General features: G+C 41.8%; 3 protein-coding genes across 3 annotated transcripts; all 3 read right to left on the reverse strand.

Moving 5' to 3' along the window:
• Positions 1-3,427: 3,427 nt before the first annotated feature.
• Positions 3,428-11,914, reverse strand: sapcd2 (suppressor APC domain containing 2). The gene is made up of 6 exons (XM_072453096.1): positions 11,218-11,914; positions 8,827-8,963; positions 5,886-6,032; positions 5,677-5,778; positions 4,768-4,881; positions 3,428-4,691 (listed from the first exon to the last, which is right to left on the reverse strand). The coding sequence occupies exons 1-6, from the start codon at positions 11,897-11,899 to the stop codon at positions 4,563-4,565; spliced, it is 1,311 nt and encodes a 436-aa protein (XP_072309197.1). The 5' UTR covers positions 11,900-11,914; the 3' UTR covers positions 3,428-4,562.
• Positions 11,915-14,631: 2,717 nt separating this feature from the next.
• Positions 14,632-15,876, reverse strand: tmem141 (transmembrane protein 141). The gene is made up of 5 exons (XM_072454065.1): positions 15,682-15,876; positions 15,474-15,540; positions 15,216-15,299; positions 14,857-14,967; positions 14,632-14,760 (listed from the first exon to the last, which is right to left on the reverse strand). The coding sequence occupies exons 1-5, from the start codon at positions 15,733-15,735 to the stop codon at positions 14,702-14,704; spliced, it is 375 nt and encodes a 124-aa protein (XP_072310166.1). The 5' UTR covers positions 15,736-15,876; the 3' UTR covers positions 14,632-14,701.
• A 1,233-nt stretch (positions 15,877-17,109) lies between these two features.
• Positions 17,110-21,435, reverse strand: zmynd19 (zinc finger, MYND-type containing 19). Its single transcript, XM_072453097.1, has 6 exons — positions 21,185-21,435; positions 20,225-20,284; positions 20,050-20,156; positions 19,737-19,877; positions 19,485-19,665; positions 17,110-18,849 (listed from the first exon to the last, which is right to left on the reverse strand). The coding sequence occupies exons 1-6, from the start codon at positions 21,233-21,235 to the stop codon at positions 18,706-18,708; spliced, it is 684 nt and encodes a 227-aa protein (XP_072309198.1). The 5' UTR covers positions 21,236-21,435; the 3' UTR covers positions 17,110-18,705.
• Between the last annotated feature and the right edge of the window lie 3,300 nt (positions 21,436-24,735).

A 24,735-nucleotide genomic window follows, 5' to 3' on the forward strand; every position in this document is an offset into this window, starting at 1 on the left:
TGATCTACGGAGCTCATATTTCATTTTTATGGTCTGATTGGAAAGAAATACCCATGTAACAAATTGACTCTATAGCGCCCCCTACCCATTGTGTGAAAAACTCAACATTGTCTGATTTGTTTGAAACTCATGGTTTATATTCTCCTCGAGACGCCATGAAAAAAGTACATTACAGATATTGTGTATTTTCACAATTGGCCAGCAGAGGCGCAATGAATGCCTTCACTTCCTCTTCCTCTTTTATTTTGATGGAACATTTCCTCTCGTGCCGTGGTGTTAGCATTAGCGTTAGCATCAGCATTAGCGGCGGGTCTCTGTTGCTAGGTGACGGAGGCACAGGGAGGAGGGGAATAAAGTCTTTATTTTAGACTTTAGACTTTATTATTTAGACTTTATTCTTTAGACTTTATTATTTCTGCCACAACTCGGGTATTTTTGACCTCCTGAATTTCGATGAAAAGTCCCGGGTCACAGAGGCTCTCTCTCTTTCTCCCTGCTCAGGTCTGCGTTCAGCACGATCTTGCAATTTGTCAGAACAAACAACTATTTGAATCGCAAACTACGCAATCATCAACAGTGAATTACTGAGTGTCGTTTGGTATACCGGAAAACGCAGCAGAAAACATGAACGGGCGGGAAGGCGGTCGGGCGGGAGGCGAGAGCCATCATCGCTGCTGCCGTGGCTTTAATTGCATTTTGGTGTCATGGTCTGCCTCTTGTGTTTGATTGAAAGAAACAATATACACAACAGTCACACAGGATGTTACAGGAGACAGCAATATCATGAAATTATGTCATGGTAATGCAGTTGAACCATACGGACCCCCATCCAACACCTGAGCAAGCTCACGTTGTCTGTCCCTCGTGTCACTTTGTCCTCTCCGGAGTCAGACACGTCACATAGACAGCACTACTTTTGTGGGTGAATTAGGATTGTTTGCATGTTAGCATGTTGTTTGTATATTACTTGCAAGTAAAAACATTTAAAAAATGGTGTCACTTTTATGTTTACGTAAAATCATTTATAACAACTATAGTACAACAATAAACAACATTTACAACTTAAAATGCTGAAGATAACCAAAGCTTATATTTCAGACTTTAGTAGTGCTCAGTAAATTGGTTTATATATTATTGGCATATTTATCTTGGGTTGTTTATTGTCAGTGTAAAATGTTTAATTTATTTTCAATTATAAAACGGATTCTTTGCTCTAATGAAAGCAATCTTGTTATCGCAGCACCTGTCTCACTATCTGTCTATCTGTAGGCGACATGTAGCTGTGCTGACAGCAAACAGAGCCTTGTTCTTCCAAACATAAGTCTATAAGTGGACCTTTACAAGGGCTGTGATGTACAAATATTGTCTCTGTCAAGAACAGACACGAAGAAGAGACCTCACACAAGTTGTACTGCGTAAAGGAGATGGAAATGCATACAAAAAGCTGCTTACCTGTGTTGTCTTTGCCTATTGAGTGAAATGTCCATTTGTCCAGTTGTCCCTCTCTTCATGTGGGCAGCAGCTCTGATAAGATGGGAAAAGCCTTTTGGAAGATGACACTTGGATGCTGCTTCACATTGACATCCAATCAGCAGCAGAGCTGAGCTGACGAGGTCAATCCGTTCATTTGGCCCCTGTACTTTTACCACACAGTTTAAACGTGCACAAAGAATGATATATTAAGAGGAAGCACAAGCAAAATAAATGAAACAATCATTTGTTTGTTTTAAACAAAAAAAAGTTTTAACTTTTAGTTAAAAATGTAAATTTCCATTTAATCCGATTGACAATGATGCAACAAACCTTTGGTGCCTGATGGAAAATTGGCAGTAAACAAATGATGCAAGATAATCACTTCTGATTCAATTCAGTGTAACTCTGTGTAACGTGTTACATGTTTAGAGGTGAGCCCATGTAGGAAAGTATTTCTCCTAAACATCAAACTATACTTCTTTCAGAAACAGTTTTACATTTATAAATTCACCACACAATAATTTAGTGTCTGCTTATGCCATAAAGCAGGCAATATGTTCTTATGTATTTTTCCAGAATTGTCCTGATTTTTGACGCGTTTCAACTCCTTAACACTTTCACCAATTTCAACAAGTTATACCTCTTTACGATCGCTTTCACCATCTTTTTGCAGTATTTGCAAAAGTATCAGTATTTTTCCCCATCGAAAAATTATATTTTTTGGGATTTGTATTAATTTTCAATGTCTGTAGATGCAAAAAGTGTTGTTTTGAGCTCGATCGAACGAAAACCCTTGGACAAGTACGATTTTGAAAAAAGAAAGTCAAATGTGGCGGTGCCACTTGGATTCAATATGGCTGACTTCCTGTTTATCATACAGCGATGCTGCCAGGTGCATCGCTTTGAGGTTTACTCCTCAAAGGTCGCTCTATCACTGTCCCAAGTCTCATGTGCCGAGGCCAAAAATTAAGAGTTTCATGTTTTCTCTTTTTTGAACTACATGGCACTGATTTTAGGATTGTAGGATTTTTTACGAGTTTCCTTAACACTTTCACCGATTTCAACAAGTTACACCTCTTTACGATCGCTTTCAACGTCTTATTGCTGCCATTGCTTTTGACATTTTTACATACCAGAATATTTTTCAGTATTTACAAAAGTAAATTGCTAATGCTAACACTAAGGCTAATGCTTAGCATTAGTCGCAAACTACGCAATCATCAACTGTGAATTACTGAGCGTCATTGGTATGCCGCAAAACGCAGCAGAAAACATTGACGGGCGGGAAGGTGGCCACGCGGGAAGGCTGAACATTTTCAACAACACATGGAGTACTCTGATACATAATGTGTTACACACATGTAGTACTTTCACACAAATGCAGTAACATTTCCACAAATTAGGCACATTATACTTCTTTACACAACTAAACTACATGTTGTTGTTGTTGTTGTTGTTGTTGTTGTTTTATGGCAGCTGGTATCCAAGCGTTATACGCTAAATCAAGACTTTATTCACTATATTATAAAAAAAATATTTTGGCTGATTCTCACAGGAAGTTTGGAGTTCTTTTAGAAATATTGTGTTATTTTCATAAATTTACTCTCAGGTTTTGGGGCTTACTTTGAAAGAGTTGTAGCCTATTTCATTTGTAATTATTCGGACTTGGCTTCTGCTCTTTAAACAAATACATTTTTAATTAAAGGCAAGTCTGTGTAATCTACTGTCAAACCCTGCAGCAGTGGGCGCATCTTCATGTGCCCTTAAACTACACCGTAACTTTGTCTGGATCATCTTTGTTTGCCATTTAATCCTAATTGTCCAGAGCATTATGTTTAATATCAGTATTATTAACCTGTAGTGTCACATTTAGGGCTTTTGTGTCCAAGTAGGCCTCTGCTTATAACTTGTTAGTTTAGTTACACTGTCGAGCGTTCGCAAAACAACACACAACTGGTTTGATCTTATTTATTCTAGTAATTACAACAGTTTAACTCACAACTAACATGGTTTGAGCAGCATATACACACATACAATCACAGAGTCAAAAGAGACACCAATGCTTTAATGCCAGTCCGAGGGCAGCTTTACCATAAGTACTGCAAAATGTCTCCTACTGCCTCAAAGCTAAGCAAATCAAGGTAGTTTTTTATATTTCTTCTATCCACCTCTTCCCTCAACAACGTTTCAAATGCACAAGTTAACATTTTTTATATTTGTGCTTAGTGATTAAACGCCCGTGTACTACATATTTAACTAACAAAGTCCTCACAGAGTTAGTACTTCAGCTGTAAACTGGCTCTATAAAATACAAATGTGTAAACATGCCATAACAGGCAGTGGATGTGACCCTGAAACACCAAACTATCAACGTAAAACACTCGCCGTCTGTGAAGCGTGTACGGAGAAACATTCAACCTGTGCTTTATTAAATTTTCCGCTACGTGCAAAACCTTCTCATCTCTCGACTTCTTCCTCTACATCCTAAAGCTGTCTTATGCAACGTTTTTCTCCCCTGAAACAAACCCAACGTGCAGCTGCAAACGAAAAACACCATCCTCCGCATCGAGTGGACACACAGAATGAAATTAAAAAAGTAAAATGCTGCACGTCGACATGAAAGAATAAACAATATTAGCACCTTAACATTAAAGTCTAGAAGATAATTGGAAGATCACTGCAAGCGGACTACAATAGTGACACTCGTTAGAAAGGTTGCATTTGTTCCGTCTGTTTTCCAGCGCTGTGCAAAAGACTGGAACAATAAGCTGTTTCTGATTTAGTGGGGGATCTTCGGGCCAGTTAGTCTTGGGGGAACGGTAAACCTTGTAAGAAACGGAGTGATGAGCTCTCTAGAGACACTTTTCAAAGAAACAGCGGCGCGTTTTTAGCGGGACTGTGAGGTCTCTGCGTTTGGTTTGGAACAAGAAGCTTTTGAAGAGCCCTCCTGGGACAGTTCACACCTGTGCGGGCGTGTCACAGGGGTAAAGGTGCACCACTGTCGCTTCTGGACAGCCGGGTAAACAGAAAGCTCGGAGTGTTTCAGTCTGTCGTTGGGGGGGGGTCACACTGAGAGGTCTGTCGAGGTCTCAGATAAACGTGGAGTCCAGGGTGCTCGTGTCTTGTGTGCCGCGAGCGCGGGCTTCAAAAAGCTGTTTTATCAACGCGGACTTCTCCTGCTCCAGCTGAGTAATGCGCTCGCTCTTCTCCGACACCTCCTGGATAAAGGAGAACAAACTGTTTAGCTGTAAAGTGGTGCAGGGCCTGAAGTACGCGAGGCCTTTCTCTTTTAACCTGTGTGAGGAGTCTGTTCTGGTCCTTCAGTCTCTGGATGGCTTGCGGAGGAGCTGGAGGCGGCTGTGAGCTGCTGGACACTGGAGATGTCTGACCTCCGCCGGGGGAAACAGGCTGCCACAAAATACACATATGTTAACACGATCTGGAAGTATTAAAACTAGAGGACAACATGTCATTATTGCCAGGGATGCACCAATACCAGTATCCAGATTGGTGCAGAAACTGAAAACATAAATCTACCACCTTAATCCTATGGTTCGGTTGATGGTGTTTCATTAATTATTTTAAAATAAGACGCTATGGAGTGAGTTATAGCTGTACATTTTGGAGTGAATCATGAGTAACTTATCCATGGGCTTCAGAATGATGAGTATGTAGCCCCATTGCCATAGTGATTAACAATTTATAACCAAATACATATTTTCAATGGGGGGAAAAAAGTCCTCAAAATGTTGCATTAAACAGGAAGCTGAAACCCATTAATATAAATTCTTGTTTTTGCATTCATTATTTGATGTTAGACCAAACGGTTCAAAAGGCATGACTTTAGTCAACCAAGAATTTCCTGAGACAACTACAGCCCTAAAAAATGTGAAACCTCATTTTAAAGCTCAGAACCAACAGAATTCAGTCAATGTAAATATATATATATTTCTTTTTTTATTTATTTTTTTATTAAAAAATGTTGCTGTAGTAAATTTACAATAATGGAAAATATAACATTGCTTTATTATGGCATTAACAACTCTTAAACTTTCAGATTCATTTAAGTAGTTTTAGGGAAAGAACCTGGCATCAAGTATCAGAGATGAAAAAACTATATCCTCAATGAATGCACACAAAAAAGAATCATCACAATGCACTGTCAAATATCACCTGAATAACATTATGTGACGTGGCACATACCGTTCCGGTGCAGGTTATCAAGTCGCTCAGACATCGGTTGACTTCTTGGAGTTTTGGAATTAAAACATTCATGCGACATTGTGTTGCTTCATTGAAGAAATCCTTAAAATATAGAAAATATATATTAGGAATGTTTTGATTATGGATGCAATTACATGAAATACAGTCAAATCTCCTTCCTGAGACATAGCGTCGCTCTCTATACTCACAGTGCACTGTGAGTTCTGGCCAATCTGTCTCTGACGCTCCGTGACATTGTGGATTTGGCTCTGGTACCACTCGCGCGCTCGCTCAACAACCTCAAGACCCGCAAGCAGCGAGTCCTTCTCCTGCTCCAACTCCTTCATTTGCTTCAGCTGCGGGAGTTTAAACAGAAATGGAAAGGAAAACAATCAGAAGAAATGTATTATAAAGGCCAAGGCTGGGCGATATTGACGATAAATGAACAACTCGATATTATTTCCCGTATCCCGATAACGATGGACAGGCAATATTATGTAAATAGTTGAGGTTTAATTATCAGACTGATCTGAAATAACAGCAGAAAGATCACATTCTACTCTTATTTTAAAGTTTACAACATAACTTTTTTTCATTTTCAAATTTTTGACAATACACTCGATATTTAAATTATGCAATGTTTACAATATTATCTATATATTGCAGGCTCTGATCCTGGCATGTACGAGTTCTCGGAAACAGACGTAAGAAGACAAGATGACCAACCACCCACAGAACAGAGCTGTGGTAAATATTAGGGTTTGTAATATCAATCTTTGAACCTAATGTTAAATATCAGATTTAAAGGTAAAAGTGTTGCTTTTAAGCATTTCCACAGGTTTATAATGACAATCATTTAAGTCAACACAATTTATGGAGAATAAAGACCACTTATTGTCTCTGCTGATCAGAAAAATGTGTACTTCCTTATTTATTTACGAACCTTTATTTAACCAGGTAAATAACCCACTGAGCTCGAGACCTCATAACAACAATTACTCTAATAAGACATTTAAGAACAAATAGAAACATAATTTACATTTAACGACAGATCAGATATAGTTAATTTTCTGTGTTTATGATAATTAGTACAAGCCACTTTTTTGATCAGCTTGTTTTTTGGCTATGGAGGACCAAGGGCAGAGTCTCTTCTATTAACGAGAAACACTGGTTAACTATTCTATGTTTATGTAATTCAGAATATCCGGGACTGCACAGTTAAAATAGTAGTGGGAGGTTTTTGCTCAACGAGTCAAATTAAGGTGAACCAAAGCAAGTTCTTATGTTTGTGTTCATTGACAATGGCAATAAACCTTTTCTGATTCTGATTCTGCTAAGTGTGCTCTTTTCTGTCTAAACATCATAGCGTTCACCCCAGTTCAGATGGGTTTTGGATCCATTACATGTTTAAATGTGTCCCCGATGGGCTCTGCGGCGCCACCGTCTGCTGCAGCGTTACCCCGTCGGGCACCAGAACCTTTCACACGGGCACACAGGCAGCAGTAGTTCCTCTTTTGTGCCATCCGGACAATGGCGCGGTACCAATTGTGCCAAACTCTCTCTCCGACAACAATGTTTAGAGGAGCCATCATTCCGGCGCCATGGCAACCGTGCAGAATGGGGTAAACAGCGGAGCCACTTCTGCCCCGGCCGCCCCATGTGTGTTGTCCGCGTGTGCGTGAAAGAGAAAGGGTTTGTGTGTCCGCAGTGTTGAGTTATGCTGACCGAGCGTCCACAGTCCAGGCCTCCGTGCTGGTGCTGGCTTTTAGCCACATCTCTGAGTGTTCACAGACCTGTACATTTGGACACTGGGGTAAAAAGACTAACATCAAACTAACTTAAAAAGCATCAGAACGAAATACGAGATAGATATGGGGGTGGGTTGCTGTTTACAATACGAATGCCTCAGTGTCACATTTAGAAGAATAGAGTTTTTGGAAAGGCCTGGTTTAAAAGAGACATAAATAAAGAACACAGTAGGAAGTAGGAAGGTTAACGATGAAGTCACATTTTGGCGTGTTAGTCTGAGCCCTTGTTTCACATCTTTGCTGATTCAGTTGTCAATGAACAATAACACATATGCCACAATAATAGGACCACACAAGCTCTTTTACAAAAAACAAAGCAGCATAAGGGTCTTTTGAAGTACAGCCACAATACAATAACAACAACAGCCTCTAAAACTGTAAACCGAATATCAACATTTGGGGTTCATTACATTCCAAATGCTAAGTAAACAACATCTTAAACTAAGAAGAATAATGTTGGTGACCCAAGAATAGGACTAGAAATAACATATGTCACTTTTATTCCACTGACAAACTTGACACAATGCATTTGAAGTTACAACCCAAATACAACCAAAACAAGCACCTCAAATCCTACTACAAACACAATCAAAGAGTGGCTTAATTTCCTCCAAACCCTCGTCCCTTGCCTTGATCTCACTCTAATCCTACTCACCCAGAGGAAAAAGTGCACAGCCTTGCTGCTGTAGATACTGTTGCTGAGAGGGATGAAGACTGTTGTGTACGCAGCCCACACGGCCGTCCAGGTCGGGCCGGATGGTCCTAACGAGTCCTCCACTTGTACCAGGCCCCTGGGCCCGACCCGACTCACTACCATCAGGACAGCAGCGGGCCGAGGTGGCCTGGGGGGGAGGTACGCGCTGAGGGGGAGGAAACGGGTGGGGAGGGGTCGGTCAGTGGCCCTCCAGACACAGAGGCCAGTCGCACGTAGAAGAAGGACAAAGAGGAAAGACAGAGAGAGAAGGTGAGTCTGGAAGAGCAAGGAGCTGAGGCAGAGATGGAGTGAAAACAGGCATGAGCTGGGACCATGGGTGGGAGGGTCCCAGTCCCACCCAGAGAGGGGGACACAGGGGGCAGTGGGATGGGAGGGGGAAGTAGCAACCAATTGGAAGTGAAATGTTGAAATACACACTGGAAAACTTTTTCAAATCTCTTCTCATGGGATTTCTTTTTGTTCTGCTACAATGTCCACTGACACAGATTCCTCTTTCCCAGGGACTTAGTTCTTGTGTATGATCTTGTACTTGGACAATCTATGTTACATAAATACCATATAACCAAAACAAACGTGTCTTGCCCCCCCTCTGAGAGTAAGACATAATCACATTTAATAAGTACTAACCATGCCGTAGTCCACTCCATTAGATATCGTGTGTCGTCTCTGCTCATCACGACTCCTCCCATGGCGTCTCGACCCGCTGGAAAGTCCTGTTGCTGATTCACTCTGCGATCTTGGTAAACCTGATTTCCCGACCCCACCTGAGCACGATAAGAGGTGGGTAAAGATGATATCATAACTTCAGCGTAACTGTTCATTTACCTTGTATTCTAAAGGCTGATTGTTAAAAAACACAGTATAATGACAACGTATTAACCAACATATTATTAGCAAATTAAATAAACGTCTCAGAAGATGAGGAGATTATTTGCAGACAGTATCATTTTAAACTATTTCACACTGTCTGCTTGTGGTAACCTGATGGAACCACACGAGGGAGCTAAATGCAGACAATCACTGCAGGATGTGTTCATTTAGAATGGAATTGAATATTAGGGTATGATCATTAGAAGATTGACTGGAGATTTGAGAGATTAATCTGCCCTTTCATTGATAGCTATGTCATTTTCTAGTACTTTTCTAGTATTTTAGCATGAGATCCTAATCATTTTGAGAGATATTGCCACACCCCCTTTCAGTCAATGAATCAATGCCTTCAGTCCCCCAAGAATGTCTTTAGTTGATTACCACCCTGTACTTCCACATACATTTGTCTTTAAATAAAAGTAATAACACAGAAGCTCTGCTCTCGCCTGCCTGTTCTAATCTTCACTAATCCATCAGAGTTTGGCGCATGAGAAAGATTACACAATTTTTTTCTGCAGCTCTTTAAAATGTACAGGCTTGTCAACACCCAGAATCATCATCATTATATGAAGTTGCAAAGTATTGGTAATAGCTGTCAAAGAAGAAATGTAACGATTATTTCTGATTATTGACGCCAAGACCAGTAAAAAATGTCAGATATTGAGTTTTTTTAAATGGTCACAGTTATTAGTTTTAACTTTGCACGCTTATTCTGACATCCCTGGTCACAAGTTGACTTGGTTCCCAGCTGCACGTGGATCTTGAACACTGCCTTGTTAATCCATCTGTGTAAGCACTGACAATGTCCTGAGTGAGAGTCCTCCAGGGCACGAGAGTCACAGAGTCATAGTTAAAGCTCCAGACAGGCCTGACGTAAAAGAGGCAAGATCACAGAGTCTGCAAAGAGAAAACGCTTACTTCTGCAGGACTGAAACTCCAAATGTTTAGCCGTTAATCACTTCAATCAATCAGTGAACCGTGAGCAGACTGACAACCGTGTGGCAGTGATGGAAAGTTCAGATTTTAGAGGCATAAACTGGATTTTGTTGTGCGTGCATGTGTGTATGTGTGTGTTAAAATGCACTGATGTTCAGGAACCTTAGAATTAAAAGTTATTTATTTGTTTTAGTACAAATAAATTGAATCAAAAATTGTAAATCAATCAATACAAGATAGTCTAAACTTGAACCTCAACTAAGACAGAGGCCCATTTTAGCACATTCCTGGAAATCATTACAGAGAGAATGTAACAACTACAGAAAGATTAGTTGTCAATATCAATATAATTCAATAATAATAAAGAAAATAATGTATACATCATAAATATATCTACATAATGTCAAACTATAGACTAATTCATCCGTTATTATATATGATTTAAGACTAAATAAACCTGACCAGAACAAATGGCCATAGCAGTTTGAAAATGATGTGTGAAAAACTACAGAGACTCTGAACATGTGCAGGAATCTCACACAAACCCCACCACCTCACCACTGTCAGTCAACAAGAGACTCACACATGCTGAGCCTTTGACCCAGCTCTGATCTCTGGCACTGAGGTCGTGACCCCTGGACACCTGATCTTGAATGTTCCATCTCAAAGTTCGAAACATGGGCCACATTCAAGTTAATGAGCTTTAAAAACACATTAAAGCCCTGCTCAGTGCGAATATCAGAGTGTAATACAACTCCAATAATTAATCATAATGTGTCAGACCCTGAGGCCCAATTATACTGTGTGAACTCGGTCCTGCCAAGATTGTAGTAAATATATCCGCTCAGTTATGCGTGCAATAAATGTCTGCTCATGGGAAAAATGTCTGAAAATGGGATGGGCCACATAACAACACACATTCTTGACAGGAAAATGTTAAGTATTCCTTGTCCCAAACAAAGCCAACATTCGCTGTGTGTGAACGCAGCAATGTGTTGATGAGAAGTGTTATTATTCAGAGACAGTGGGTTGGAAAACGTATTATTTGCTATAATTTGAATGGCCTTGGATGAACTGTTCCTCTTTATAGAAACATCTGTAACTGCAGAGACTATGTGTTTATCTTCCTCTACTTATGATAAACACACATTCCACTGTAATAGAGTCAGAGAAACGCTCATCCTTGAACCCCTGAGTCCATCCTTCACTTACTTGGTCTTGAAAGTCGAGGGGACTCTAGATCCAGAGACTCTATGGACCTGATGTACGTGTGACCGGGCCGGGGCACATGGTTCTGGTCCAGTCGGTAAAAGCCGGGCTCCAGAGCCACACTGGCCCGCTGCAGACCTCTCACGGGCCTCTCCGCCCCGTACCGCGGCGGCGCACCGGGGCGCACGGCCTCCTCCGGTCGGCGCGCGGGCTGAGTGTTGGTCAAGTTACTCGGACCGAGCGGACGGACCTTGCTCTGGGGCGCGAGGGCAGCTTTGGGGGGCTGTTTCGGCGCCGGTTGCGGGTGAACTGTTGCCTGGACCTTCGCGTGGTTCTCCGGGTTGAGCATCGAGTACCGCAAACCCGCCACAAAGCGCTGGAAGGAGAGGCAGCCATGCGGCGGGGCGGCCGTGCGCAGGCAGCCCAGGACCCCGGTGTCGGCCCCCTGCCAGCGGCTCTCTATCTCTGAGATGTGCACGTAACCGCGGCCGCTGTCATCCAGGATGTCAAACAGAGTCCTCAGGCTATGGAGGAACGCTTTGGGAAGTCCGTCTATGCAATAATCGCTCTCTTTGAACTGAAGCTTGGCCGCTTTTCCCTGAGCCGCGTCTTTCCTGGGCCCGACTCTCCCGTGCGTCCCGGACCCATTCATTCTGAGGTGTCGGTCCGTCGCAGTTAAAGCCATAGAAAAAGTGTTTCCTCAGTCAATAAGACACTTTCTTCCCCCTCAGTCCCGCAGCGTGAGTCCCGCAGCGTGAGTCCTGCAGTGTGAGTCCCGCAGCGTGAGTCCCGCAGCGTGAGTCCCGCAGCGTGAGCGTCCGTGTGCTCATGTGTGTGTACTTTTCATACTTTTCCTATTTTATGTCAAGCCCCGCCCCTTTAAACCGCCGCCGGAACCGAGGACGTTGATTGGCCGAGGCGCACGCGAGCTCTCTGCGGATTGGCTCAGACGTGGACAAGGCTCCAGTTTGAGTTGCGCTTTTGTTATTACCAAGTTGGGACGTTATTCATAAAGCCTGGTTATGATCCTCTTATGACTCATCACAGAAAGCCGGCTGGACAACTTGTTCATAGCGAAATCAGTCATTTATGAACACATTTTGACGGGCCCCAAACTCGCATTCTTTTATAAATAGATGCAAGTGTTTCGGTTGTTATTGTCTCTTATCAGTGGTTATAGTTTTGGCCTTTGTTGCAGCTATTCAGTCCCAGTCTTCCTGCTCCTCCAAAACCTGTCCAGACGTGCCTCAACTTTCAACTTTAACTCAGGTAAAGGAGTGTTGAAAGCACTGACAGGGCTTGTCCCACTGTGACAATGGACTCCCTGTTATTTATTGCCCCAGAAACTCCTGCTGTGGCCTGTCCTAACAAAACCATTCAATATTATAAGCAACCCTCTTTTTCCCCAACAAAGCCTATTAGGGAAAGGCTGATAAACTACTGGAGCCTGACTTTCGATGATGAGCTTCATACCAGCCGCTGTGGTTAACAACTTTTGTGTTAATTGATTTTGACTGGGGGCAGTAAACAAGAGTCAATAGAATAAATTAAAATGACCCTGTGTAGTGTAGTGCGCGCCTATTCCATTCTGTGCATTTATCTCAGCTTGCTTGTAATTATACTTTGAGGAAAAAAACATTGAGATGATTCATTATTAGTAGGCCTAATAAATGTATGTATCTATCTTATCAAATGTATCTTAGAAGTGAGCAACTTTGACCCCACAAAATGACAAACTTCTGTACTAAAATGTTGTGGCCAAAGTGTTGGTATTGATTAAAGGTGATGACAAAAAAAATCTCTTTGATAAATCCAAATTATAATTAATACAGAAACCTTTAGGCTATATTAGACTTGAACATGAAGCGTGTCATATTGATGTGATGTGGTGGTATTACTCTCCGCATTACACATAAAACATCCATCCATCCATCCATTTTCTACCGCTTGTTCCCTTTCGGGGTCGCGGGTGACTGGAGCCTATCCCAGTGACTTCGGGCCTTAGGCGGGGTACACCCTGGACAGTGGCCAACTTGTCGCAGGGCCAACACAGAGACACAGACATTACAGACAGTTCACTCTCACATTCATTCACTAGGGCCAATTTAGAGTCACCAATTTTACCTAACACATGCATGTCTTTGGACATAAAACAGCACATTGCTATTTAAAAAGCCTTAGTAGATAAAAGCCAATCTTGGTTCTTCTTATTTTATCCAAACAGAATATTGTTTCTGTAACAAGCCTCACAATCTCTATTGGGCCATGCAGTGGTTGCAAAGTGTGCCAAAGGCGAGTTCATAGCTCTGTTGGTTTTGACTATTGGACATGTCCCTAGCTTTATCCCTCTTGTGCATTTCTGCGCTGTGTATAAGCTGTGTGAGCTGGTCACACGGTTCAGAAATAATAATGCTCAAATTCTCAGTGTTGAATTCAATTAACAATAGAATAAACATATTAATGGTGCCGATGCAGAGAAATACATGTAGCCAGTGTCATATTCACTATGTTTTGCATTGCATTTCCACCTCACAATTTTGTTTGTCTTTATCCACGTGTTTTAGCCACCAAAAAACAAAGCTTTGGTTCGGGCCTTATAGACTCAAAGATGGACTTTAGTCACATCATTCATCCCAGGTTTAAAGCCGCTTTTAAAGGGTTTGGTTTTGTTGTACAGCAGGGAATGAACATTTCTCCAAGTCTTTTCAGCCCTTAGACTCCAAGTATGTGGTGCAGTTCTATGCATATTAATAGTCTTTTGTTTTTGTAAATGGCATTTTTATTATAGACTATTTGATTTGAACACATTGATCTTAAATTATGCAATCTGTAAGTCTGTAGTTTACATACAGTGCATCGCTTTATTTTAGCACTTTATTTATTTAGTTATGTTACACCCTTATTCCAAAATAAATTAAATTTATATTTGCTCCAAAATTCTACAAACAACATGAAAGGTTGTTTTGAGTTCTTTGTAAATGTATTTAACACACACACACACATACACACACACACGTACATAAGTATTCACAGTGTTTGCCGTGACAAAATTGAGCTAAGGTATATCCTTTTTCCATTGATCATCCTTGAGATGCTTCTACAACTTGATTGGAGTCACCCGGTGGTAAATTCAGTTGATTAGACATGATTTGGAAAAACACACACCTGTCTATATAAGATCCATATGAGATTTGGTAAAGAATTTTGAGGCAAATAATGAATTTAATCCATTTTGGATTACGGTTGTAACATAACAAAATGGATGCACTGTAATGAAATACACACCTTCAGTGCAGTTTTTGGCTGTGCACGTTGCATCCAAACCATCAAATGCATCAGGTAAATCCTGACCTTTGAATCGGTTTATCCCACTTTCATGTGAAATCCTGATATGTGTTTATGTGTTGAGGAAAGTACAACAGAAGCACTCAATATCTGTAATCTTTATATCATCATTTACATAAAACATCCCATCAAATAGAATATTTTAATCCATTACATCCCCATATTTTGTCTTAGAAGGTGTTGAATCCTCTGGTTTTGGCACTGAAATAAACAAATTTTATACATTATAAAGCAGAATTTCCTTGCGGTGTTATAAGCATTATGATGAACATAGGTATTTCACTGAATATTACTAACCCTGTGGAGGTGATCTGTCTGGAACTTTTCCTGTTTCAAGAAGCATCCAGAGATCTGCACATTTCTGTGTTTCCCACCGTGTCACCGAGTAACTCCCAACAGATGACAAGACTGACAAAGACAAAACACAATCATTCAGCTGACTTTGCTTTCAAAAACAAAGCTTTGACATTTTAGACAAGACTTTGCGTGAAAGTATTTTGCTACAAGACCATGTGCAGAAGATTAAGTCTCAAAACTACAAAAAACACAACTGTAAACATGAATAAAGGCAACATCACAAACTCCAAAAACATGTTAGTGTGTGCAGCACCTTGACCACACCGTGCTATTTCATGTGAGGCCCTACATTGACAAACCTATTGAAATCAGCAGGTTCCATTGAAGAGGATAAGGAAGTTTAGTTTTAAGAGCTGTCTGGGCAGCAAAGAGGCCAACTGAAGCTGGAAATGTAAAAAGAAAATAAATAAATACCAATAATCAATGTTCTAAGTTACTAACTCAATCAGTCCCCTATATGAATCATATACAAGTACAAATGTAGACAGATAATTGTCTTTACAGCATAATACACATGACAAGTCCAGGGTGGCTGTAATAGTGAACTGGATACTTACCTAAAATAAAGGTCCCAGTTCCTTTCATAAAAGCGCCAGATTGACAGGCAGCATATCTCTGCAGACCCTGCACGCATCAGTTCATTTTAGGCCTAATTCAAACACCATTACATAAAGTAAAAGTACATCTGAAATGGCAAATACAGGGCACAGCTTGTTCTAACTCTGTACTTTCGACTTGTCATTCAGAGGAAACAGAGAAACTCACGGGATGTTTTGCTGCCACCGCGTCGTCCACCTTGGTCAAGCCGAGATTCACCATTTTTGAGTTAATGCCACGGTATTTGAGTTAATGTCGCTGTATTTTTGAGTTAAGGTCGCTGTATTTGTGTCCGGCTCCTCTTCGTGTCATTGTTGTTATAAAACGTCAGTCCTGCGAGAAGGCTTTTGTGAGTCTCCGACGCCCACTACTGGCGGGGCGGTCTTACTGCAGACAAACCTCTGCTTATTTCACATGCACAGCAACAATCTTATTATCGCATTTATGGAGTTATCAGATCATCGAAATGTCATGTTTTCTTTTCACAACAGCTGAAATTACATTTTGATAGCTGTTAAGATAATGTGTAAACAGCAAAAAATATCCGACTTATTTCTGATCAGTTTTGAGGTTTACATGTCATTTAAATAATATTGAATATCCAGAAATTAGATAATGATCAGATTTTATCCATTGTATGACGTGAGGAATCCAATTTCTTTCAGGTAGTTCACACCGGTGAAAGTTTAGGCAAGGACGATTGTACAAAAAAATTCTAAATATTGTGGCAAAGACAAAAGAAATGTTTTTTCCCTTCCAAAAACAGCAGCTACTCTAAAACTGACATGTCACCTAAGGATCTATTCAAATATCCGTTTGGCGGGCGTTAATAACCAGATGTCTTTTGTGCATGTATGACAATTTACTCTAAGATGAGCAGATTCACTACCAGTAAATGCTTTTAAGCCCATTTTAAAACACACATTTTCCCTTTGCCTTGTTAAGTATCATTTTCACTTTTCACCGGTCATGTAACTGTACGCACTGTTGACAATAAGATTTTCAGCCTACATTATTTTTGAACTAAATGGAATATTTCTTCCAGAGCAGCCTAAACTAGCCTCTTCTGGCTTCGCTGACTTAAAAAAAAGAAAAACAAATACAAATTCCAACAAAGTGGCAGATGGATGAAATCCAGTCACACAAATTCCATTTCAAAGCTTTGGTTACAATGTCGTTAGCGCATCTGCTGCTGTATTTGTTCAAAACACAAGGTCTTTTTGGCTCAATAAAATGTTCACACATTCCAACACTATCTAATCATAATTTAACTATTTGTAAAAGGCAACAAACTACTCTGCCTTTCTCTTCCCCAAAACACATTTATAGAGGCATTTTATTCCTAATGTGAGCAAGTTTTAGTAAAATAAATTAAATTGAGCTCATCTTCCCACTACAGTTCAAGCGAATGAGGTAAATATACTTTGGTAACATGGAAGACATTGACACAAGGTGAAAATGCATAAATGTAAGAACGTGTGACGATGTAAATGAAAACAAACTAAGTAAATAAAGATATCCCAAACAACTGTCAACACATTTGTAGATATTCTCAAAAACACACAATATGAATAATAATTTAACCATTTTGCTTCATTCACATAGTAGCTCTTTATTTCTTTGTGATTAATACTAATACAAAACAAGCGCTCAGACACATTTCACTCTCCCTTCAACTCCACTCCGACATGTGCACCAAACATGGGATCCTCATCTTAGTGCAGTGAAAATCGTCATTCATACAAAAGGTCAACAATCAACGAGTCGCATGTAAATCATACCACATGCTTTGTAAGTGTCTGGACTCCACACCTAAGACACAAGAAGACACAGAAAGCATGTGTGCATTACAGGTAATACAAGGAAGGCAGGTGATTAGGCGAAAGTCGACACTGAACAATTTAACTTGAACAGCCGTCTAAAGGGGGAAAACTGTGAAAGGAGGAATTCAAGTCTTCTTATTTTTACACCAAGGAGTCTGTCAAATGGAGGTCTTGACAGTTGGCGCGCAGCTTTGACGGGGATAATCGCAGGAGAAGTAGGAATTCACCTTAACTCAATGAATAAATAAGCAATATGGGTAAAATGTAGTTAAAACGTGCCCCGTGAAAACGGTTCCGCTTCATGTTGCGGGACAGAAACAGCATTAAATATATCGCCAATAAGTTTCTACATACTGGACCCAAAAGCAAACCTTCACAGATGAAACTGAAGCCTTGTCCACAGTTCATAAATTAAAAAAAAAAAAAAAGAAAAACCTCAAGAATGAAAAGATGCTTTGGCAAACCCAAGTTTGGATCACATCTTCAAACGATAAAAGTGTAAATTTGATTTAGTCATGACGGTAAATATTATCCATTTAGCTGTGCGATTTGGCCCCGCGTTATAAACGAGAAAACATGGCAACATTTATAACCGGTCACCAATTCAAAGCCAGTGTTTCGCCTGCTACGTTATTGTATAGAACGGGTGGAATATTTCTGAGATCCAAATATCACGTTTAAATATTAGATTAAAAAACAGTGACATGTGGCCCCCGTGAAGACAAAGATAAGCCCTGCCCAAGTTTGATCGTTTTTCATCCTTCAGTACACATCGGCAGCAAGTACACGCACGCGCACAGACACTCAATACTGGTAGTGCGATTCGTCAAGTGGAATCCGAGTTGGCCGTGAGGGGAGTTTGACAGTGAGGCGGCTGAGGCGGCCTTGACAGCAGCGTTGTGCGTCGGACATCAGAAGGGGGAAGCAGTACAGTGAAAAGGTCCATTTGTGTGTTGTGCCAGCAGAATGACAGGTACCGAAGCTCCTGGGTCCCCATTGCACGGATGTCAACGCACGCAGTCTATGTCCAACTGTAGTCCCGAGGATGTTTGTCCCCCCCCCCCCATCCATCGCTTACAAACCCCATAGCAGCAGGTGGAGCTCAAGAGTGGTCCTTCCCTCCAGAGTAATGAAGACAAAAAATGTTATACCGTTTCCCATTATCCACATAAACACAAGCCATGAGGATTGACCAGTTCTGGGAAAAGGTAAGAGTCCATTTTTTTTTTGTTTGCCTTACAAGTCTTTTGAGTCCTTGTAAAAAACAACAACCTTCCCATCATAAGTCACATCTCGACTCTCATAAAGTTTCACCCATCCCACCCAGTTCATCTCCATGTTGTGTCCCAGATGAGGATAAAAAGGTGGATCACCGCTCGGGCTCCGACTCCAGGGCCAGGACCCGCTTGCGTTCGCGGCACTGCTTCTTGTGAGCGGGCCAGTCCCTCTGTTGGCATTGTGAGCCACAGTAGCGGGCAACCTGGCAGCGTCCACAGATATTAAATTCCCGAAGCTAAAACACAAAACAAAATGGTTTAAGGTTCTGACTTTAGCAGGCAGCAATGTGGTGGAAAAGGTTGTTTGTTCTCATCACCGTGTTTGACAATTAAACCAAAAGTGCCCAAACTGGGACCAAGCTCGGCATTTCAAAAAAAGGGTTCAATGTGGCTACGAGGGGGTCCAAGGAATTTCAAAACAGGGTGTCCACCGCACGATCAGATTTTTTCGTCTTATAGATGTCAGACAATACGTGGGGAAAATCTAGCAAAAGGCAAAGGGAGGGCTCACTCTGCCACCAAGACTCTAAAATATCAGACATGTTTTACACATTACAGCTCGTCTCTGGTCGGTTTGAGCCACAAGATTTTCCCACATTCAGATTTTTGTCGTCACAGCACCAATTTTGCAGTTGACACTAGTTTAGTGCATCTACCGGTGCTTTAATTTAATTTTACATGGAATAATCAAAGTCGAAATCAGTTTCTTGAAATTATATTTAAAAACATATTTAAATCACATCACAAGACACACCCTTTGCTCAAAATGTCTGCACATGTTTTGCTTATACCAGTCACTTGTGCCCACCAGGGATACACATCAACACTGCTGATCTAAATTGCCTCCAATAGTTCTCCAGAGCATACGTACCCGCCTCTCAATTAGGGAACATGGAGGGTAGTGACATTCGTAGTAGGTGCAGGAGCATTCCTCTTCCTCCACCAGCTCTCCATTGGCATTGTAGTAGCGTGTGCGGCTCAATTCCAAATACTGTTCTTCCACAGGATCAGCAGGCACCTGCTGGATGGCGAGCCAGTAAAGAGACTGCTCTCTGGAAACAACATTCAAGAATTACAAAAAATATCTAGAACATATTTTCAGTGCATGATAGTCAACAACTACCTTTGTTTGCTAGAAATTTCCTCAGGTTTAGGGGTCCACCCAACGGGCACTAGCCGAAGATTATCTAACCGATTGTCCACGGTAACAGAATTTATGTGGATGACTTGAAAACTAGGTGCAATGCCTCCTCGGTGCTTCTCCCTGAATGATAAATGCACATTGAAAAGTTGCACCCATTATAAAACATTAGTGCTGCTACAGTGCAGTCACTTTTTTGTAAACAAATCAAGTATACATGTATTAACATGTTGAAAGCCAATTATAACTGTACTCTAATCGTCTAGAGTACAAAGGAGTATCTGACATTGCTTACCAAAGGAGCTCATGCAGTGGCCTTCCCGCCCAGCGACCTTTACCAATATCAAAAGCATATGCAAAGATTTTGGCCCCATTTCCATCTGCATCAACTTCCATACGTGCCTGACAAAAACAAGAAAAAGCTTAGATCGGTTTGCAACTAAATGATTAGTAAATTCAGGGCAACTTACCTCAAAAGCATAATTTTCCACAAGTGGGATATCCTGCTCATCGATCAGTGTGTATTTGGTCTGAAAGAAAAAAGCACATTCCATCACATATTGTCAAGCTAGTGTCAATTGTCTGTTTGCATAAATACATAATACCACGAGGTAAATCAAATAAATCATTACAATCCACCAATGACATGGTCATTATAAAACAAAGTATTTATCAATAATTTATTGTAAGACAAGTTGAGATTTGGAGTAGTCAGATTTGCACTGCCAGTGAATGATAATGTCAGACATGAGTCCTGGACCAGACTGAAGTTTGTAGAGTCTCAGACTGCTGTCAGCAGGAGGCAGCTGATCTGCTCCGTGTGGGCTTTAAGAGTCTGGTGACATCTGCAACGACCAAAACATTATCGTTCACCAGGGACTTGGTACCATGCTCTTTAAGTCCGAGCACGGGCAGGGCTTGACGGTTGTATTGGCGGTAGGGCCCCTGTCCAACAGTGCTTTGTCGGTCTGAACAATAAAGGCTCCAGCTGATTAGAGCAATGGCTTCTCCATTAAAGACACGCCGTGTAATCCTCATACCAGGCTAAAGCTAAGGCTAGCGTGAAGCACTGCTAACTGTTACCGTCAGATATTGTAACAACTGCTGGAGTAAATTCTCCCAAATGAAAGGAGGACACACACTTAAAAGTGTACAATTGTGTTCAAGACAAAGGGCCCTTTCGTCTCCCTAAAGAGACTGTCCATCGTGTGCTTCAGCCGCGTTAGCTTTAGCTTCAGTCCGTGTGCAGACACACCGCTGTAATCCCGTCAAACACGGCTCTGCCACGATGCTAAGCGTCTCCGCCACAAACACGCTTTTGACAAGTTAGAAACACTGACAATAACAACCCGCCAAAACACCAACACGAGGCTGTGGTGTTTTTAAGGGAGCCCCGGGGCCTGCCTCCCCCGCCGCACATGGCAGCTCACCTTCCCGGCCACACGGCCCAGCCGCACGATCCCGAGCTTGAAGTCCGACATCAGGACAGCGGGACCAGGCTGTAGAAGGCCACCGACACCGACACCGACACAGTACCGCTTAAACCTCGAGAAGCGGGTCCTCGGCCCCACGGCGGTGCCAGTCAGGGTGGACCGACGAGAACAAGCCTCCCTCGGGTATCCAGCGGCATCAGCCTGTGTCACCGCTAGCGCAGAGAGCTGGAGCAGCGGGGGCGGGGCATAGCTTAAAAGGACGGCCCAATGAAGTCACGCTCTTCGTTTTTAACGGACTACGTCCGACCTTTTTGACCAATCACGTGCACGGATTTTACAAGGCCGGCCTTAATCTGTTACGTCACCTGACTCTCGTGACCAAACACAGCCATTTTCGCGCGAAATGTTAGAGTGCCTAAACTTTGACAGTTCAGTTTAAGTGAATGGTCTGTAACACCACCACCATCATCCTCATACTCCTCTTCCTCCTCATCCTCCACCTCACCACCACTACCACCATCATCATCATCATCATCATCATCATCATCATCATCATCATCATCATCACTATCATCACCATCATCATCATCATCATCACCATCATCACCACCATCATCATCATCATCCTCCACCTCACCACCTCACCACCACTACCACCATCATCATCATCACCACCATCATCATCATCATCATCCTCCACCTCACCACCACTACCACCATCATCATCATCATCATCATCATCACCACCATCATCATCATCATCATCACCACCATCATCATCATCATCACCATCACCATCGTCATCATCACCATCATCATCATCATCATCATCATCATCACCATCATCCTCATCCTCCACCTCACCACCACTACCACCACCATCATCAGCATCATCATCATCATCACCACCATCATCATCATCATCATCATCATCATCATCATCATCATCATCATCATCATCACCATCATCATCACCATCATCATCACCATCATCACCATCATCATCATCATCCTCCACCTCACCACCACTACCACCACCATCATCATCATCATCATCACATCACCATCATCATCATCATCATCATCATCATCATCATCATCATCATCATCATCATCACCATCATCACCACCACCATCATCATCATCATCATCATCACCATCATCATCATCATCATCATCATCACCATCATCATCATCTTCATCATCATCACCACCATCATCATCATCATCATCATCATCATCACCATCATCATCATCATCATCATCATCATCATCCTCCACCTCACCACCACTACCACCACCACCATCATCATCATCATCATCATCATCACATCACCATCATCATCATCATCATCATCATCATCATCATCATCATCATCACCATCATCACCACCACCATCATCATCATCATCATCATCATCCTCCACCTCACCACCACTACCACCACCACCATCATCATCATCATCATCATCATCATCATCATCATCATCATCATCACATCACCATCATCATCATCATCATCATCTTCATCATCATCACCACCATCATCATCATCATCATCATCATCATCACCACCATCATCATCATCATCATCATCACCATCACCATCGTCATCATCATCATCATCACCATCATCATCATCATCATCACCACCATCATCATCATCATCATCATCATCACCATCATCATCACCATCATCATCATCATCATCATCATCATCCTCCACCTCACCACCACTACCACCACCACCATCATCATCATCATCATCATCACATCACCATCATCATCATCATCATCATCATCATCCTCCACCTCACCACCACTACCACCACCACCATCATCATCATCATCATCATCACATCACCATCATCATCATCATCATCATCATCATCATCATCATCACCATCATCACCACCACCATCATCATCATCATCATCATCATCCTCCACCTCACCACCACTACCACCACCACCATCATCATCATCATCATCATCATCATCATCATCATCACATCACCACCACCATCATCATCTTCATCATCATCACCACCATCATCATCATCATCATCATCATCATCATCATCACCACCATCATCATCATCATCATCATCATCACCATCACCATCGTCATCATCATCATCATCATCATCACCATCATCATCATCATCATCACCACCATCATCATCATCATCATCATCACCATCATCATCACCATCATCATCATCATCATCATCATCATCCTCCACCTCACCACCACTACCACCACCACCATCATCATCATCATCATCATCACATCACCATCATCATCATCATCATCATCATCATCATCATCCTCCACCTCACCACCACTACCACCACCACCATCATCATCATCATCATCATCACATCATCATCATCATCATCATCATCATCATCTTCATCATCATCACCACCATCATCATCATCATCATCATCACCACCATCATCATCATCATCATCATCACCATCACCATCGTCATCATCATCATCATCATCACCATCATCATCATAATAATAATAATAATAATAATAACTTTTATTTATATAGCGCTTTTCAGTGACCCAAAGACGCTGAACATAATAAAAAAGGGGGGGGGGGGGGGGTATTTACAGACAGGGGGGACAACACGTACAGAACACATTAATATACAGATAAAATGAACAAGACAGAAGAAGTAGAGAGAAAAAGATGGGGATGTAACAGGGGGTAGAAGAGTAGGCAATGGGGTAGAGGAGGCTAGGGGTAGGGGAGGTCATAGGCTTGGGTGAAGAGGTATGTTTTTAGGCGGGATTTGAATGTTGTGAGTGAGGGAGAGTGGCGGACAGGTTGGGGGAGGGAGTTCCAGAGTCGGGGTGCTATCATCATCATCATCATCATCACCATCATCATCATCATCATCATCATCATCTTCATCATCATCACCACCATCATCATCATCATCATCATCATCATCATCACCATCATCATCATCATAATCATCATCATCAAACGTCACAAAGGCGCCGGTCCAGCTGGCAGCCCGGTGCAACGCTCCGCTCTTTTTTCCCACTTTTTTGACACTTATTGTGCTTTATCTTTTGTATTTTGTAAATATTTTTTCTACTTTAGTTGTACGATCGGGACACGCGCTGGAATCGCTTTAATTCAACTTCTTTCGACTTTATTCGGCTGGATTATTGAGTGTTTTTTGTCGTGTCGTTGCGATGTGCGCTAGCTCCGAGCTAGCCGCCCCGGCCCCATCGCGCCCCCCGGCCACCGCCGCTGGTGCGCGTTTATACAAAGGAGGAACTCATGAAACTGAGGGGGAAACCATCGTCTTACCCGGAGATCGTCACGTTATCCCGGCGGACATCCTAATTTTCCCCCTCCATCCCTTGTTGGGAAATGGGAGGATTTGTCTATAGGAGTTTTTGTTTATAAGAGTTCTTCTATTAAGAGTGTTTTTTAAACTTCCTATATTCTGTTATCTGTCCTTTTCCTCTGTATCTACCTGCGTTGTATCAATGAAATTTCCCCATGTGTGGACAATA

The sequence above is a fragment of the Eucyclogobius newberryi genome, unplaced genomic scaffold (assembly GCF_026437365.1).
Source record: "Eucyclogobius newberryi isolate DKJ021-1_F unplaced genomic scaffold, fEucNew1.0.hap1 SCAF_2, whole genome shotgun sequence".
Classification (NCBI taxonomy): domain Eukaryota; kingdom Metazoa; phylum Chordata; class Actinopteri; order Gobiiformes; family Gobiidae; genus Eucyclogobius; species Eucyclogobius newberryi.